General features: G+C 30.9%; 1 protein-coding gene across 4 annotated transcripts in view; it reads right to left on the bottom strand.

Moving 5' to 3' along the window:
- The window catches only part of VPS13A (vacuolar protein sorting 13 homolog A), a 250,011-nt gene that overhangs the window by 53,029 nt on the left and 179,427 nt on the right, over positions 1-17,555 (bottom strand). For all 4 annotated transcript variants that reach the window (XR_014020362.1, XM_081278758.1, XM_081278759.1 and 1 more), the window contains exons 54-60: positions 12,872-13,104; positions 9,382-9,535; positions 8,572-8,718; positions 8,221-8,302; positions 7,086-7,155; positions 6,145-6,250; positions 592-705 (exon numbers count right to left, since the gene is read on the bottom strand). Coding sequence is in view for 3 of the 4 variants with exons in the window: in XM_081278758.1 (XP_081134884.1) it covers positions 592-705; positions 6,145-6,250; positions 7,086-7,155; positions 8,221-8,302; positions 8,572-8,718; positions 9,382-9,535; positions 12,872-13,104 (906 nt within the window). In the remaining variant the exon portion in view is untranslated. The remainder of the gene's footprint in view (positions 1-591; positions 706-6,144; positions 6,251-7,085; positions 7,156-8,220; positions 8,303-8,571; positions 8,719-9,381; positions 9,536-12,871; positions 13,105-17,555) is intronic.

Below are 17,555 nucleotides of genomic sequence, written 5' to 3'. Positions count from 1 at the left end.
TTTGACAAGCTTAGGAAAATATTTATTTTTAACATTTGATAATAACATTAATAATATAGAAGCTAAAGCTGTTGAGAATAACTCAAATATATCTAAATGTGTACATTTCAACCATAAGAATTGTGTTAGTATGATGAAACCAGTTAAAAAGTACAATTGTATTGTACTGCATATATGTGCATATATATGTGAAATGATTTTAAAGTATTCTGTAACTCAAAGCATTTTTTTTGTTAAAATCTAACTTAGATTTACTTTAATTCATTGTCCAATTTTAAAATCAAGTATACTTTGTAAAATAATTCAAAACTAATACACAATATATGAAAATTTAAAATTGCCAGCTAATAGCTTAACAGAAAATTAAAGTAAAATAATGTTAGGTCAAAATACAAACACATGCTGTAGGGTGATTCCACTATTATTTCCACATAACTTCTTTGTTACTTATTTATATCTGTAATTATCATAATAGAGAATTTCTATACTATTAAAGAATATAATTTAAATGCTATATCACTCCTAAAAGATCAAATCTATTTGTTATACCTAGATTATCAAGGACAATAAAAATAATTTGTTTTTCCCTACCTTGATAGGAGATATATGAAAATATTCATAGAGACTGACTTGTGATTGATCTACCAATGAAACTGTCTCATATTCTTCTTCAAAAGCTTCTTTATCTTTATGAAAAAGTTCAAGCTACAAAAGGAACATAAAGTATTTAAAACTGAAAAAAATCTGCCTGTAGGAGATTTAAACTAATAGCTCACATATCTAAGAAAGCTCCTCTATAATACCTACTCAAGAGTACTCATGATTAGAGGTTACTGCCTCAGAAGAGAAACTAAAATTTTTATAGTTAGAAAAGTTCTGTCTGATCACAAACTGGCAAGCATATCTTTTGTTTTCATTCATTAAATCATTAGAAGACACCAAGATTTTCTTCAAGTGACTACAGATCTTCTTTCAAAAGGCCACTAATCCATTTCATCAACCTACTCTGGGGCATATTTGTTTCTTTAAACACAATCATAATGGTTACACTTATAGAATGTTGGTACCTGCTTTACTGCAATCTACAGAGGCCAGTTAATATAATTTTGAAAAGAAGGAACTGATCAATTTACAATAGCTAAACTATGGAAGCAACCTAGATGCCCTTTAACAGATGAATGGATAAAGAAAATGTAGTATATATACACAATGGACTATTACTCAGCCTTAAAGAATAACAAAATTATGGCATGTGCAGGTAAATGGATGAAGCTGGAGAATATTATGCTAGGCAAAATAAGCCAAACCCAAAAAACCAAAGGCTGAATGTTTTCTGAGAAACGAATGCTAATCCATAAAGGGGGGAGGAAGTGGGAGAGAATAAAGGAACTTTGGATTGTTCAGGGGGAATGAGAGAAGGGGAAGGGGGGTGGGAATGAAAAGGATGGTGGAATGAGATAAACATTATTATCCTATATAGTTGTATGATTATACTATAGGTGTGACTCTGCACAACGTTCAGCCAGAGGAAGGGGAAGTTGTGCTCCATTTGTACACAATGTGCCAAAATGCATTCTACTGTCATGCATAACTAATAAGAACAAATTAAAAAATAAAATGAAAAAAGAAACTCATGAACTCATGCTTAAGTTCACATAATAAACCTATTGCTAAAGCATCAAAGTAGAACCAGGATAAATCGAGCAAAAAAATCCAACTACTATTTTAAAGAAAACATATAAAAGGAGTAATTTACTAAATGATAATGCAAAAACAGAAATGGATAAATCCAAAATGTGAAGAATTTTAGAGCATGAATGGATGAGTTTCTTCAACAATAAGTGGTTTCAAAAAGATGCAATGCATTAAACATATTTAAATATATTAATCAAAGCAGCCTGTGGACCAATTTTGGATCATGATATATATGATCAAATGTAAAAAGACAGTTTTTCAACAGTGAGTAAAATTTAATCATGGCATGTCAATTAGATAATATTACAGAATAATTTCTAAAGTTTTTACTATAACAATAGTTATGCAAAAAAGGAGAAGGAGTGAAAATAATTTTGCATGAAGTGATTATATTTTCATTTTTGATAATCACCAATACTTCTCTTCCAAACCCAAAGACATAAGTTACTTCTATGTGTTGAGAAGTAGCCCAGGAACTTGAAGATAAATTTGTAGAAATTATGCAATAAAAAAAGGGGTGAAGAAAAATTAACAGTGTCTCAGGGAAATATGGAATACCACTTATATAAATCAGAAATTGCTTTGATGAGATGTATATTTTAAGTTGTGGAGCAATCACTTAAAAAAACTCAAAGTTATGATAAGCACATTACTAAAGAAATTTAAACACTTCATAAGAAAATGTTCTTTTAATACAAAGAGCAGTAAAGAAGGCAGAAAGGAACAAAAATGATGAACACATAGAAAACAAAAAAATAAAATGTAGGCTAAATCCAATTATATTAGTAACAAAATGTGAATGAATCAAACAATTCAATTGACAAGCAGAAATTATCAGAATGGATGTAAAAAAAAGTAAGACTGAGTCAGGCACAGTGGCACACGCCTGTAATCCCAGCCACTCTGACCTTAAAAAAAATGGATTATAAAAAATTGCTGTCGTATTGTCATGAGCAACTAATTTAAAAAAATGCTGTCAATAATTTTATACCAATACATTAGAAAACTTAGATAAAAGAGACAAAATTCTTAGAAGTATGCAAACTGGTGGAAGTGACCCCAAAAGAAATATACCATCTAAATAGATCTACAATAAATGAAGGATTATTAAATTTTAATTTAAAAAAGTACACAAGAAAATGTGGGCTCAGATGGCTTCATTGCTGAATTGTACTAAACATTTTAAAAACTACTAAATTTTCACAAACTTCTCCCCCCCGCAAAAAAATAGAGGAGGAACAATTCTCAATTTATGAAGTCATTACTACTCTTGACACCAAAACCAAACAAAGACATCATAAGAAACCACAGATGAATATCTCTTATGAATGTGAATATAAAAATCCTCAATAAAATATTAATAAACTTAATATAGCTATTTACATATGTATTATAAGAATAATGACATGTAAATGTATATATAACACAGACAATCAATGTCTAGAAAAAACTCAGTCAACATCATACTTAAGGGTAAAAGACTGAAACCTTTCCCACTAATATTAGAAATAACAAAAGGATTGCTGCTCTCGCTTCAGCAATTCACTAGTTAGTACTAGGGCAATTAGGGAAGAAAAAGTAATCAAAAAAACTTTTCATATCAGAAAGGAAGTAGTTGATCTACCTCTCTTCTTAGATGATATAACCTCATATTAAAATATATGATAAAAACAATCATAGCTAACAAAATAATTCAGTTACATTGTAGAAAATAATACATGTGAAAATCAATTTTATTTCAATGTACTAGCAATTACCAATGAAAAAATGGAATTAGGAAAACAAACAGCTTCATGCATAATACTGAAGAAAGAATATAATGCTGAGGAATAAATTTAATATAAGTAGCTGGGTGTGGTGTGAAAAGCCTGTGATCCCAATTACTTGGAAAGCTGAGGCAGGAGGACTGCATTCCAGGGCAGACTCAGCAACTTAGTAAGACCTCAGCAATTTAGCAAGACCCTATCTCAAAATCAAAAAATAAAAAGGGTTGGGTTGTGTACCTCAGTGATAGAGTGTGCCTGGGTTCAATCCCCAGGTCCCTTTACCTGCCAAAGTTTAACAAGTACAAAACCTATACTCTGAAAACTGTAAAACATTGTTAAAAGAAATGAAAGATCTATAAAATGGAAAACCATCTCATGTTAAAGCAGCAGAAGTCTTAAAACTATTAATTCTGTCTTAATCTATAGATTCAATGCAATACCTATCAGAAACCCATCTGAATTTTTTTGAAGGACTTGAGGAGCTAAAAATTTATATGGAATTCCAAGATTCAGGATAGCCAAAACAATCTCGGAAAAGAAGAAAAAGTAGAAACACCCATTTCTTAGTTTCAAAACTAATTACAAAGCAATGATAAGATAGTATTGTCTGGTAACAAGGACAAACAGAACAATGGAATAAAAATATGTTCCTATGGTCAATTGGTTTTTGACAAAAGTGCTAAGATTATTCAATAGAGGAATAAATATCTTTTCAAGAAATCACACTGAGTCAATTGGATAGTCATATGCAAAAGAATAGCTTAGACCCTTTTATGCAAAACTGAACTCAAAATGGATCAAAGACCAAATTTTAAGATGTAAAAATTTAAAAGTTTTAAAACATAATGCTAAATATTTTTGACCTGAGATTTGGCAAAGGATTCTTAGAAATGACACCAAAAGCATGAACAATAAAATAAAGAATATGGGGCTGGGGTTGTAGCTCAGTGGTGGAGCGCTCGTCTAGCATTGTAAGGCACTGGGTTCAATCCTTAGCACCACATAAAAATAAATAAAAAATAAAATAAATAAAACATGAGAAAATATTTAAGAAACCTATCTCTGATAAGAGATTAGTATCCAGAATGTATCCAGAATATATGAAGAACTTTTTATAATTCCTTAATAAGAAGAAAAAATACAAATACTAGGCAAAGGCATCTGAATGGACATTTCTCTATGAAATATATAAAAATTATTAATTAGCAAATGTAAAGATTTTCAACATTATTAATCATAGGTAATTTCAAATCAAAACCTCAATAAGAAACTATTATACACCCCACTAGAATAGCTACAATAAAAAAAACACAGAGAATAATAAGTGTTGGAGAGAGTATGGAGAAAACAGAACCCTCATATACTCTGGTAAAAATGACAAATGGTGGAGAAACTATAGGAAACTGGTAGTTCTCAAATAATTGAACATAGATATCATGTGACCTGGCAATTTCACTTCTAGGTATACATTTAATCCAGAGAAATAAAAACATATGTCTATATAAAACCTTATAAACAAATATTCGTAATACTATCTGTAACAGACAAAATGTGCTAAAAACCCAAATTTCCATTACCTGATAATGGAAATATGGCATATTCATGTAATGGAATATTATTTGACCATAAAAGGAATAAAATACTAATGCTACAACATAGATGAACTTAGAAACATTGTGCTAAGTGAAAGAAACACTTCACCAAAGACAATGTATTATATGATTTCACAGATATAAAATGTTCAGAATAGAAAACCTTTCTGAAGAGGCAAAAAGTAGAATAGCAGTTACACAGGACTAAGGCATTTCTTCTGGGTGTGATAAAAATGTTCTGGAATTAGTGGTGATGTCATACCACTTTGTGAATAAATTTAAAACCCCCAAGTTTTATATTTTTAAAGGGTGAATTGCATAGTATGTGAAATATATCTCAAAAAGCTGTTTTAAGGGGAAAAAAATGTATCTGCCATGAAGTTTGTCTTTATCTTAAGAAGTCTTTCTATGTGGGAAGGTAATTAAAGAGCCTATATTTCATCTAGCTTATCACTGTGATATTAAAGTCTTTCAAATACTCACCAAGAAAATGAAACCTTTCAATTTGACTTATCCCTTTTTTCATCAAATATCCTGGTTGTACCCCAAATTTCTAAATTATCAATCCAAACAAAAACAAAGCAAAATTAACCCACAAAAAAAAAAGGAAAAAAGTGATGTGACTATGACTGATTACCTTCTTTCTTCTACCATTTAGACTAAAACTTTTCCTTTGTCTTGCTAACATCTAAAAATATGATTTTTCCCAATATACCCACCACAATTAAATAAGGATTTAAATTATATATATTTTTTTTATTTATTTATTTTTCTTTTTGGTACCAGAGACTGAACTCAAGGGTGCTTAACCATTGAGCCACATCCCCAGACCTTTTTATATTTTATTTAGAGACAAGGCTTTGCTAATTGCTTAGAGCCTTGCTAAACTGCTGAGGCTGGCTTCAAATTTTTGAATTTTCTGTCTTAGCCTCCTGAGCCACTAGGATTACAGGCATGCACAACCATACCTGGCTTAAAATTATATTTTAAAGAAGAACACAAAAGCCATTTTAATATCTGTAAGAATTTATATTTTTTAATCCCCCTCTTTCCTTAGCCCATCCCATAAATTCTATTATTTTAAGTCTTACCCCTGTTTTTCCAGTCACCTCAGCTTCTGTCATGAGGTCTGCTAGAGCATATACGAAACCAAGATCTAACCTGAGATCCATTTCTTGAATCAACACTTTGAAATACCTAATTATAAAGCAGAAAACATTTCATAAAATCAATTAATTGCATTGAGGAAAAAAAGTATCAGATAAATATTAGAATTTTGAAATTTAGGACTTCTTAAATGAGTGAATAAAAAATAAATCAAGGCAATACTGTTTATAACAGCTACAAACCCAAAATATAAAAAGGGCTATAGAGAGGAAATGGATAAGTAAACTCAAATTTTTAAAAATAAAAAATTAAAAAGAGGGGTGGGGCTGTGGTTCAGTGGTACAGCACTTGCCTCACACATGTGAGGCACTGGGTTTGATCCTCAGCATCACATAAAAATAAATAAATAAATATATTGTGTCCATCTACAGCTAAAAATATATATTTTTTAAAAAAGCATAATAATAGGTACACATATACAATAAACTACATTTTAAAAAGCAAGGGAATAAAGAGAGTTTGTCTCAGAGATAATTGGGAGGAACAGACTTAAATTTTTGCCTATGTCCCATTTTTTGAATGTGTAGTGAGTGAAATATAAATATTATTTTGTTCTTGTTTCTAAAACAATCTACAGTCATTTTAGACAACTTAGGAAAAAGAAAAAACAAATATACAAAAAAGAAAATAATAAAATACCCAGATCTAGAAACAATTATTGTTAAAATTTGAAGTATTTCATCCAGAGCCTTTTGAATTTCCAAGATTATAATATAATTAAGATATTTTCTTTGATCCTTATTATCTAATATTTTACATTTAAATCTTTGACTTATCTGAAATTTATTTTTATAGAGTGCAGATAATTCATATTCTTCAACCAAAATATTAAATGAACATGTAAGAAATATATGACGACACTTACTTAATACGTGATATCTGTGAATGTCCTGCAGATCTCATGACAATACTGACATCTGTGAAGGGTTTTGGTGCTGTCAAGGTTATAAACATGATTACTCTCTTGATTCTTCAAGGCAAACATAAGCATTTTCTTCCAATTTAATATAATTATAATGGAAAATTAAATCATTTACTAAATCATGAGTATCAATTAAAATTACTGATATTTGCAAATTTCCTTATGGTCTTAATTTCAGACTCTAGGACTGTGATTATCTAAATTTACTCTAAAAATAATTAATTCTAAAAATTAGTATTTTAAACTGGAAGTATGCATTAGAATCATGACAAAAACTATGAAAATAGATTCTGAAGACTTGCCCAAGGTCTCTCAGTGGGGGGGCATGTATAGTAGTTAAAAGTTTTCAAAGGGGCTGGGGTTGTGGCTCAGTAATAGAGCACTTGCCTGGCACATGTGAGGCACTGGGTTCAATCCTCAGCATCACATAAAAATGAAAATAAATAAAATAAAAATATTGAGGCTGGGATTGTGGCTCAGCGGTAGTGCATTTGCCTGGCATGTGTGGGGCAATGGGTTCAATTCTCAGCACCGCATATAAATAAATAAATAAAGGTCTATGAACAACTAAAAAAAAAAGGGTATTGTGTCATTTACAACTAAAAGAAAAAAAGCTTTCAGGCTTTTTTTTTTTTAGAGCCTGTGGTTTGGAATGGGAAACCCAGAACAGAGGCAAGTGAAGTAGGGTGGAAAGGAGCAAAGAGAAAGTGGGGGAACAAAGATAGGTAAGAAAGGTAAAGGAGAAGAAAAAGTTTCTTATTAGAAAACACTCTGAATTTGAATTTACTCATTATTTATTCAAATGATCTAATAGTTTTTAAATCACAGATTTATAGATTAGTAATCTGATGTGCTAATTAATATTTTTAAAATTTTAAATATACATTTACAATTAATCTTTTATTTTTAGCATTAACTTGAGTTTCATTGAAGTCAGCTGAATACTCTCTGCTGTTCCTTTTTAAGCAGTATAATTTTTCAGTGATCCTACAGTAGGTTTTATTTCATATTTTTATAGTAAAATGAACCTAATAGCTAGAACAACTGTTTTTATGGTAATCTAAAAGTAAAAACAAACCTGAGTCCAACGTGACAGACTTTGGAGGTTTAATAGGATAAAACACGAATGGAAAAATAGCACCAGGAATCTGGTTTTGAATCTAAGAAAACAAAAAAGAGGTCAATACATAGTATATAAATAATACAACCTGACTACAACAGTAGGCTTTAAGAAATAGAGGGAATCAAAAAGTCAGTCAAATATCGAAATTGAAGTAGGAAGTGAAGATTCAATTTTCTCCAGCTTCTTGGTGTGTTTTATACTGACTCCATCTTGCCTTTTTCTTTGGGTTTTCTAAAAGACAATATAGACCAGGGGAATAAATAGGGTTTTGAATTATGTTTTGCCAGTATTTTCAGTAAGACTTACCTGTATTCTATAAATCTGAATTCTAAATGATGATTGATGTGCAGATGTGCTATATTCCACTTTTAATGCTGGAAGATAGTTTCTTCGAATAGCTTGTACATGTGGTTGCAAAATTTTCATGTTAATCCCACTAGGTGTGAATCGAACCTGAAAAATAACCAATCCCCCCACAAAAAGAAAACCAACATGAAATGTCTCTTTTCCATAAATGATTAAGATTGAAAATTTATATCATAAAACTTTTAGGGTAATACTAATTTAAAGAGTAGGCTAAATATTTGACTAGGGTTAGACTGAGATCTTTTACCTCATATTCTTAAATTGTACATACTTTTATAATCCTTATAGGTTAGCTGTATCAATTTTTACATTAATAAAATTTACATAATAAAAATCAAGTAATGAAAGAAAATAAATTTAAGAATAAAATAAAAAACCATTTTTAACTTCTCATTAACTAAAGAAAGTATCTTTAAGAGGAAGTGTTTTAAAAAATAACATTTTTAGTTGAAAATGAACTCAATACTTTTATTTTGTTTATTTATTTTTATGTGGTGATGGGGATCAAACCCAGTGCCTCTCATGTGCTAGGTAAGTGCTCTACCACTGATCTACAACCCCAGCCAGAAAGTTTGATTTCTTAATACACATAACCATCCCTTTAAAATATTTTGTATGAGTTAGGTATGTTAGGATTAACTATATTCCATTTGTTTTGTAAGGAAGCCAGACTTTCCTTAAAATTCATTAGCAATTCAAACTACAATAGAGAAAAATTAGAAATTCACATTAATGATTAAAAGAATTTACCGGAATATTAGTGTCCAAGTCAATAACCTTGTCTTCTGAGGGTGAAGATTCAGTATATTCCTTAAATTCTTTTTCCAACTTCTCAGTATGCTTTACACTCATTGTCTTCCATCTTGCCTTCTTCTTGGGCTTTGTTTCCCAAACCACATCAGAACTTACATATGAAAGCGAAAATCATAGTACTAATTTATAATCGTTTTCATTTAAACTGGTTTATTACATAAATTAAAAAACCTTTGTAAAACTTCAAAAGTTTTACTGAATTGTGAAACCACAATTTTAGCCTTAATTACAAATAAGCACATTACAAATCTAAAAACACTAATTAATTAACATTTCTGTCATTCCTATTTATTATAGCTGGGGTGTAATGGACAATAAGTAGTGAACAAGTGAATCAATTTTAACATATACGTAAAAATGTTTGCAAAAGAGAAAAAGTATGCAAAATAAAGAGAATCTGGAGTCTCAGGATATGTGAAGTGGTGGGGGATGTGGTATTAAAATGGAGTGGTCAACACAGACCTCACTGAGAAGCTAAAATTTCATCAACCTTAAAGGAGGTAAGGGAGTTATCCAGCAGACTACAGAAAAAGAATATTTCATTTAAGTGCAAAGCATTAACAAAGATTATAAAGCAATATCACATCTGTAGTAAATGAAGAAGAACAAGAAGGCCAGTATGGTAGGAACACATTAAGAGTAAAAGATGAAGTCAGTCAGTGGGAGATCAAATAATGCAGAACCTTCTAAGACATTGAAAAGACTGAGTTTTATTCTGAGTTGAGGAAACACTGAAAGGTTAAAAGAAGATTAGTAATATAATCTATGTTTTGAGAATGCATTATGGGTTGGGGGAAGAAAAAAGGATCAAGGCTACAAGCAGAAAAACTTATTAAGGGTTAATACAGCAAGCACCTGAGAAATGGTACTGGCTTGGATGAGGGTAATAACAGGCAATAAAATATGGTCAGTTGCTATGCATACATTGAAGGAAAAGTTAGTACAGAACTTCTCCATGAAATAGATATGGGGTATGAAACAGAGGAATCAAACAAAGTCTTCAGCCTGAGCAACTTGGAGTTGTGAATACCTCCCAAGGGAAACAGGTTTTGGTAGGAAAAAATTAAAGAATTTGGTGTTACACATATGAAGTTAAATAAGTCTCTTAGATATCTGAGCAGATTTTATGTAGGCAGTCAGATATATATGTAAAGAATTTGGAAAACAGGACTTGCTTAAGAAATATATTATTTGTGTATCTACAAAAAGTTGGTAAATATATTGGTATTAGAAATTATGAAAAAATGAAATAGACAAGAGGATTGAGGTCTTAGAGCCTCAAAGCATCCAATGTAAGAAACTGAGAGAAAACAAGGAAACAACAAATGAATCTGAGAATGTTGGGACAGGAAGAAAACCCATGATGGTGAGATATCCTAGAAATCAAATGAAAGAAACTGTATCAAGAAGAAATTTGTGTTAAATAGCAAATCCTGCATGGAGTGGTTAAGAAAGAAAAGAATGAAAAAGATTGGAGATAGTGAACGTATTAAACTCTTTTGAAATAGTGATTTGAGAAGTTTGGCTGTAAAGAGAAAAAATAAAATGGGTAGTAGAAAGAAACAAAGTAGGGTCAGGAGATTTTTTTTTTTTTTAAGTTCAGAGAAGTAACAGTACTGACAGAAACAACCCAGTAGAGAGACAGAAACAACCCAGTAGAGAGACAGAAATTGTAAACCTAAGATGGAAAGAAGATGATGGTGGATCATTGTTGTCAAGTAAGTAACAGTGAAATATATGTGCAATATAGGAAATATAGTGCAAAAGTAGAAACATGTTTAAATGGGAGCACATACATATACTTATGGAACTCAAGAGAATCATATTGGTATAGCATGTAGGTACAAATGCTGGTAAATAAGAAGTTGTGATACTGGGAGATAAGGTGGGCCTAGGAAGTTTGCTTTTAATTGGCTTCAATTGGTGAAGTGAGATGCAAGGGAATGAACTGAGAGAAAACGGGAGTTTTAAGGAGAGACAAAATATAAAACAGTAATTAGAGCACTAGGATGATTAAAAACATGATAGGGTATTTATAAATTTGATTTTTGATATTTTTATCCCACAGGCAAAAAAAATCCTTATATGTACTTGGAAATTACAATCTAACAGTAATCTAGAAGACAGTATAAATAGAAGAAATCTAATTGCACAGAAATTAAAATGCTTAAACACCTAACGACAGAATAAATATATATACCCAAACAATATTATATGAATTCATGAATGTCAGAGAGAATCCCAGTATTATGTACAACTATAATGCACTATATATATGCATATATACTTATTTATTTATTTACTTTAATGGCAATTAAAAAACCCTATCGGGGGAAGTTTGGGGTACTAAAACTAATCAAAATATGTTATATTCGTGTTCCAATATATGTCACATTGTAAGTTACCATTATGTATAATAAGTATGCACCAATAAAAACAGCCTCTAAAATTACTCTACTTACATAAATTATTTAATTTTAAGTATTCAATTTGTTTACTCTTTCCAACATTTATATTCACTTAATAAAATACAAAGTTAGAAAACCATGTTTTCATCTTTGCCATATCATTTAGCATGAGAGATAATACATGATAGTTATAATAGTCATAAAATTTGTATTTTAACTTCTTATTTAAATAAGAAAAACTTTAAGTTTTTGAGAACAATGAAAATTTTAAAGAAAACAGCTTTAAGATTTCTTTAAAATTACATTTATTCCATTCAATGAGAAATTGGTAAAATATAATTCACATAGAAACTAAATTTAAATATGTATCATAAATACCTTTAATATTTGGAATTCAACTCATGTAAAGGATTAAAACTACATTATCTTGTTAAGTAGACTGGAAGAAATGCTCTCACAATAGGCGTGCGGGTGCTCACGTGTGTGTGTGTGTGTGTGTGTGTGTGTGTTAATTTTAATTTAACAATTTGTGAATAGGAACAATAAGGGCATAAGGGGAGATAAGAGCTTTAATGGTGATGCCTTATATGGAAAATAATAAAATACAGCATTCTTTACTAGATCTTCAAGTGCCAAGGTCAAATTAGAATGTGCTTGTCTTAAGTCTTGCAACAACTACTTATGGATTATATATACAGTGTACTTTGTTCTCTGATAGATGGTAAGAAATAAATCAGAAAATTTTATGACTTGTTCAATAAGATATACTTTTAATAACTGAATAAGTCTAACTTTGTTAGAGCACTAGGATGATTAAAAACATGATAGGGGATTTATAAATTTGATTTTGACATTTTTATTCCACAGCCCCCCCCAAAAAAACCCCCTTAAATGTACTTGGAAATTACAATTACCTTAGTATTGATGACTAGTCAAAAAAATTGTCACTTTAGATTTTTATGATCATTTCGTAATAATTAAGAACTAATTAAACTTATCCAAAACTTAAGGTACCTAACCTTGTAATGCCTATATAGGCTACTTCTTCCTTTGTATAATTGTTGACAAGAGAAATTCCAACATCTTGTAATGCCAACACAATTTCTTGCTCTGCTAACTCTGCTTTCTCACTTTCATATGTCACTTTAAACACTCTTGGATCTTCAGTGAATAAAATAATGCGCTGTAAGCCTTCAAAGAATGAAACTAAATAAATGGTCTTTTTTCCCAAATTTATAGGTGTCATCATATCCTAAAAGAAAACCACACACACACAAAAATTAGAGTTTGGTCCCAACAAACACAAAGTCTAAATTTCATATTTGCAAAATGAAGATATTAATTTCACCTATTTCATAAGAGTGGAGTGGGGTGGCAAACTAAATGAATTAATATTTTTATAATACTTAGAAAATTAATCAGTCATGATTACTTCAAAGGATTAGTGACAACCAATTGAATTAATATTTGTATAATACTTGGAAATTTACTTCATTATCATTTGATAGCTGAAAGAGAATAAAAAATGTCTGATATCTCAATTGGAAATTCTTATAAATGAAACACTGATATTCAGCACAGGACTAATTAGGTAGAAAGCACTTACAGAAGCATTGTGATGAACCAGGATCCTGAGGTTAAATAACATGATAAACGTAGCAAATTCCAGTAAGAGCTATAAATTTCCAGCTAATGAATATTCAGATTATAGGAAATTTTAATATTTAGTAACATTCATGTTATAATGCACAGAAATTAGAAATGTTAAAATGAAATTATTGCATAGGAAACATCATGTTATAATACATTCTAAAGTAAAATAAACAGCACTAAAACAACATTGAGAGATAAGAAGCTTACAAACAATTCTTAAGTCTAATGTCTTGTGAATTTCTGCTTTTATAAACTTCAAACTATCACTATGATCTAAATATGCAAATATAATCAAGACTACTTTTATATTAAAATATTTTTCCTGAGTAAATCTAATCGGAATTAGAAAACATTAAATAAAGTTATTTAAATTATAGGTAATCCCCTTAAATACAATTTTAAAAAACCCATATCAGATTACTCAACATCATTGGAAGACAATGGGAAAATATTACCAATATGCTAAAAGAAAGTCACTCTGAACCTAAAATTCCTTCCTTAGCAAAAATATCTTCATGGAAGACGAGGATACAAAATAAAGATGCATGCTAAATTACTAAAGTTCATCATCAAAAGAGAATCATACAAGGATATTCTAGAGAAGGAATTAACAAATGGCAAAAACAAAGTGATCCAAGATGGAGGTTTGAAACAAAATAGATGTTGAGCAAATAAAATAAGATCTATCTGGGAAAAAAACATTTTATAAAATTCAATATTAACCATGATTAAAAAAAACCCTTTGGTAAATAAGGATTAAATGATAAGTTATTTACCTACTTCTTCTGTATTTGTTCTAATTAGTTATACATGATAGTAGAATGCATTTTGACACATCATACATAAATGGAGTATAACGTCTCATTCTTCTGGTTGTGCATGATGGAAAGTTATACAGGTCATGTATTCATATATGCACATGGGGTAATAATGTCTGATTCATTCTACTATCATTCCTATGCCCATAACCTCCCTTCACCCCCATTACCTCTATCTGTTTAGTCCACAATACCACTATTCTACCTCCCACCCCTTAATGTGAATTAGCATCCACATATCAGAGAAAATATTCAGCCTTTGGTTCTGTGGGATTGGCTGATTTCACTTAGCATAATATTCTCCAGTTCCAACCATTTACCAAAAAATGCCATAATTTCATTCTTCATTAAGTCTAAGTAATATCCCATTGTGTATATATCACAGTTTATCTATTCATCTGCTGAAGGGCAACTAGGTTGGTTCTATAATTGAATTGAGGAGCTATAAACAATGATTTTGCTGCATTATTGGAGTAAGCTGATTTTGAGTTCTTTGGTATAAACCCAGGAGTAGGATGACAGGGTCATATGGTGGTTCCGTTCCAAATTTTCTTAGGACTCTTTATACTACTTTCCATAGTTGCCACACTAATTCACAGTCCCACCAGCAATGTATGAGTATACCTTTTTTCCTTTCTCCTTGCTAACATTTATTGTGGCTTGTATTCTTGATGATTGTCATTCTGAATGGAGTTTAATGGAATCTTAGTGTAGTTTGATTTGCATTTCTATAATTTAGAAAAGTTGAACATTTTTTCATATATTTGTTGATCATTTGTATTTCTTCTTCTGTTAAGTGCCTGTTCAGTTCCTTTGCTGATTTACTGATTAGGTTTTTTTTTTTTTTTTTTTTGGTGTTAAGTTTTAAGTTCTTTATATATGCTGGAGATTAATGTTGTATCTGAGGTGCATGTGGTAAAGATTTTTTCCCATTCTGTAGGCGCTCCCTTCATGTTACTGATTGTTTCCTTTGCTGTGAAAAAGATTTTTACTTTGATTTCATCCCATTTAGTGATTCTTCATTTTACTTCTTGTGCTTTAGGAGTCTTAAGAAAGTCAGTTCCTAAACCAACATGGTGGAGGTTTGGGCCTACTTTTTCTTCTATTAGGAGCAGGATCTGTTCTAGTGCCTAAGTCTTTGATTCCCTTAAGTTGATTTTTGTGCAGAGTGAGAGATAGGGTTTTAATTTCATTTTGCTACATGTGAATTTTCAGTTTTTGAGCACCATTTGTTGAAGAAGCTATCTTTTCCCCAATGTATGTTTATGGCATGTTTGTCTAGTATGAGATAACTGTATTCATGTGAGTTTGTCTTTGTGTCTTCTATTCTGTACTACTGGTGTACATATAGGTTTTGGTGCCGATACCTTGCCATTTTTGTTACTATGTACTATGGCTCTATAGTACAATTTAAGGTCTGTTATTGTGATGCCTCCTGCTTCACTTTTCTTGCTAAGGATTGCTTTGGCTATTCTGGGTCTCTTATTTTTCCAAAAGAATTTCATGATTTCTTTTTCTATTTTTATGAAGAATGTCATTGGGATTTTAATCAGTACTATGGAGGTGGTTCACTAAAAGAAAAACCAATCAAAGAGGAAAAACAAGTCAAGTTAAATAACAAAAATAAACAAATATAGCTGGAAATACAAACCATATCTCAATAGTAACTTTAAATGTTAATGGTTTAAACTCACCAATCAAAAGACATAGGCTAGCAGATTGTATTAAAAAAAGATCCAACAATATGCTGTCTACAGCAGACTCACTTGATAGGAAATGGCAAACAAAGACTGAAGGTGCAAGGTTGGGAAAAATCATACCACTCACATGGACTGAGGAAGCAAGCAGGGGATCTCCATACTCATATCAAATAAAGCAGACTTCAAGCCAAAAGTTAATCAAAAGGGATAAAGATGGACATTACATACTGCTTAAGGGAAACATATACCAACAAGATATAACAATCATAAATATATATGCCCCAAACAATGGCGCACCTATGTTCATCAAACAAACTCTTTCCAAGTTCAAGAGTCAAATTGACCACAACACAATAATCTCGGGTGACTTTAACACACCTTTCTCACCACTGGACAGATATTCCAAACAAAAGTTGAATAAATAAACTATAGATCTCAACAACACAATTAGACTTAACTTAGACTTAACTGACATATATAGAATACATCAACCAGCATCAAGCAGATACACTTTCTTCTCAGCAGCACATGGATCCTTTTCAAAAATAGACCATATACTATGCCACAGGGCAACTCTTAGCAAATACAAAGGAGCAGAGATACTACCATGCATTTTACCAAATCTTAATGGAATGAAGTTGGAAATCAATGACAAAATAAAGAATAAAAATTTCTGCATCACATGGAGACTGAACAATATGCTACTAAATGAATAATGGGTTACAGAAGACATCAAAGAGAAGATTTAAAAATTCTTAGAGGTAAATGAGAACACAGCCACAACTTATTGAAATCTCTGGGACACTATGAAAGCAGTACTAAGGGGAAAATTCATTGCATGGAGTTCATTCCTTAAAAGAAGAAAAAGTTAACAAATAAATGATCTCACATTGCATCACAAAGTGCTAGAAAAAGAAGAACAAATCAGCAGTAAAAGCAGTAGAAGGCAAGAAATAATTAAAATCAGAGCTGAAATCAATGAAATAAAAAAACCAATTCTGATTCAAATATTTAAAAAATTAAAATATAAACACAGGAAAAAAAATACAGACAACAATAAGTGTTGGCGAGAATGTGGGGAAAAAGGCACATTCATATATTGCTGGTGGGACTGCAAACTGGTGCAACCAATATGCAAAGCAGTATGGAGATTCCTTGCAAAACTTGGAATGTAACCATCATTTGACTCAGCTATCCTACTCCTTGGTTTATACCCAAAGGGCTTAAAAACAGCATACTACTTAGAAACACAGCCACATCAATGTTTACTGCAGCACATTTCACAATAGCTAAATTGTGGAACCAACCTAGATGCCCTTCAATATATGAATGGATAAAGACTGTGGTATATATACACAATGGAATATTAGTCAGCATTGAAAGAGAATAAAATCATGGCATTTTCAGGTAAACGGATGGAGTTGGAGAATATCATGCTAAGTAAAGAAAGCCAATTCCCAAAAAATCAATGGCTGAATGTTTTGTCTGATATGTGGATGCTAATCCATAATGCGGATTGGGGGGAATCATGG

The sequence above is a fragment of the Spermophilus citellus genome (assembly GCF_964194105.1).
Source record: "Spermophilus citellus genome assembly, chromosome: 2".
Lineage (NCBI taxonomy): Eukaryota > Metazoa > Chordata > Mammalia > Rodentia > Sciuridae > Spermophilus > Spermophilus citellus.
The sequence above is the reverse complement of the archived record's forward strand: the minus strand, read 5'-3'. Positions and strand labels throughout refer to the sequence as shown.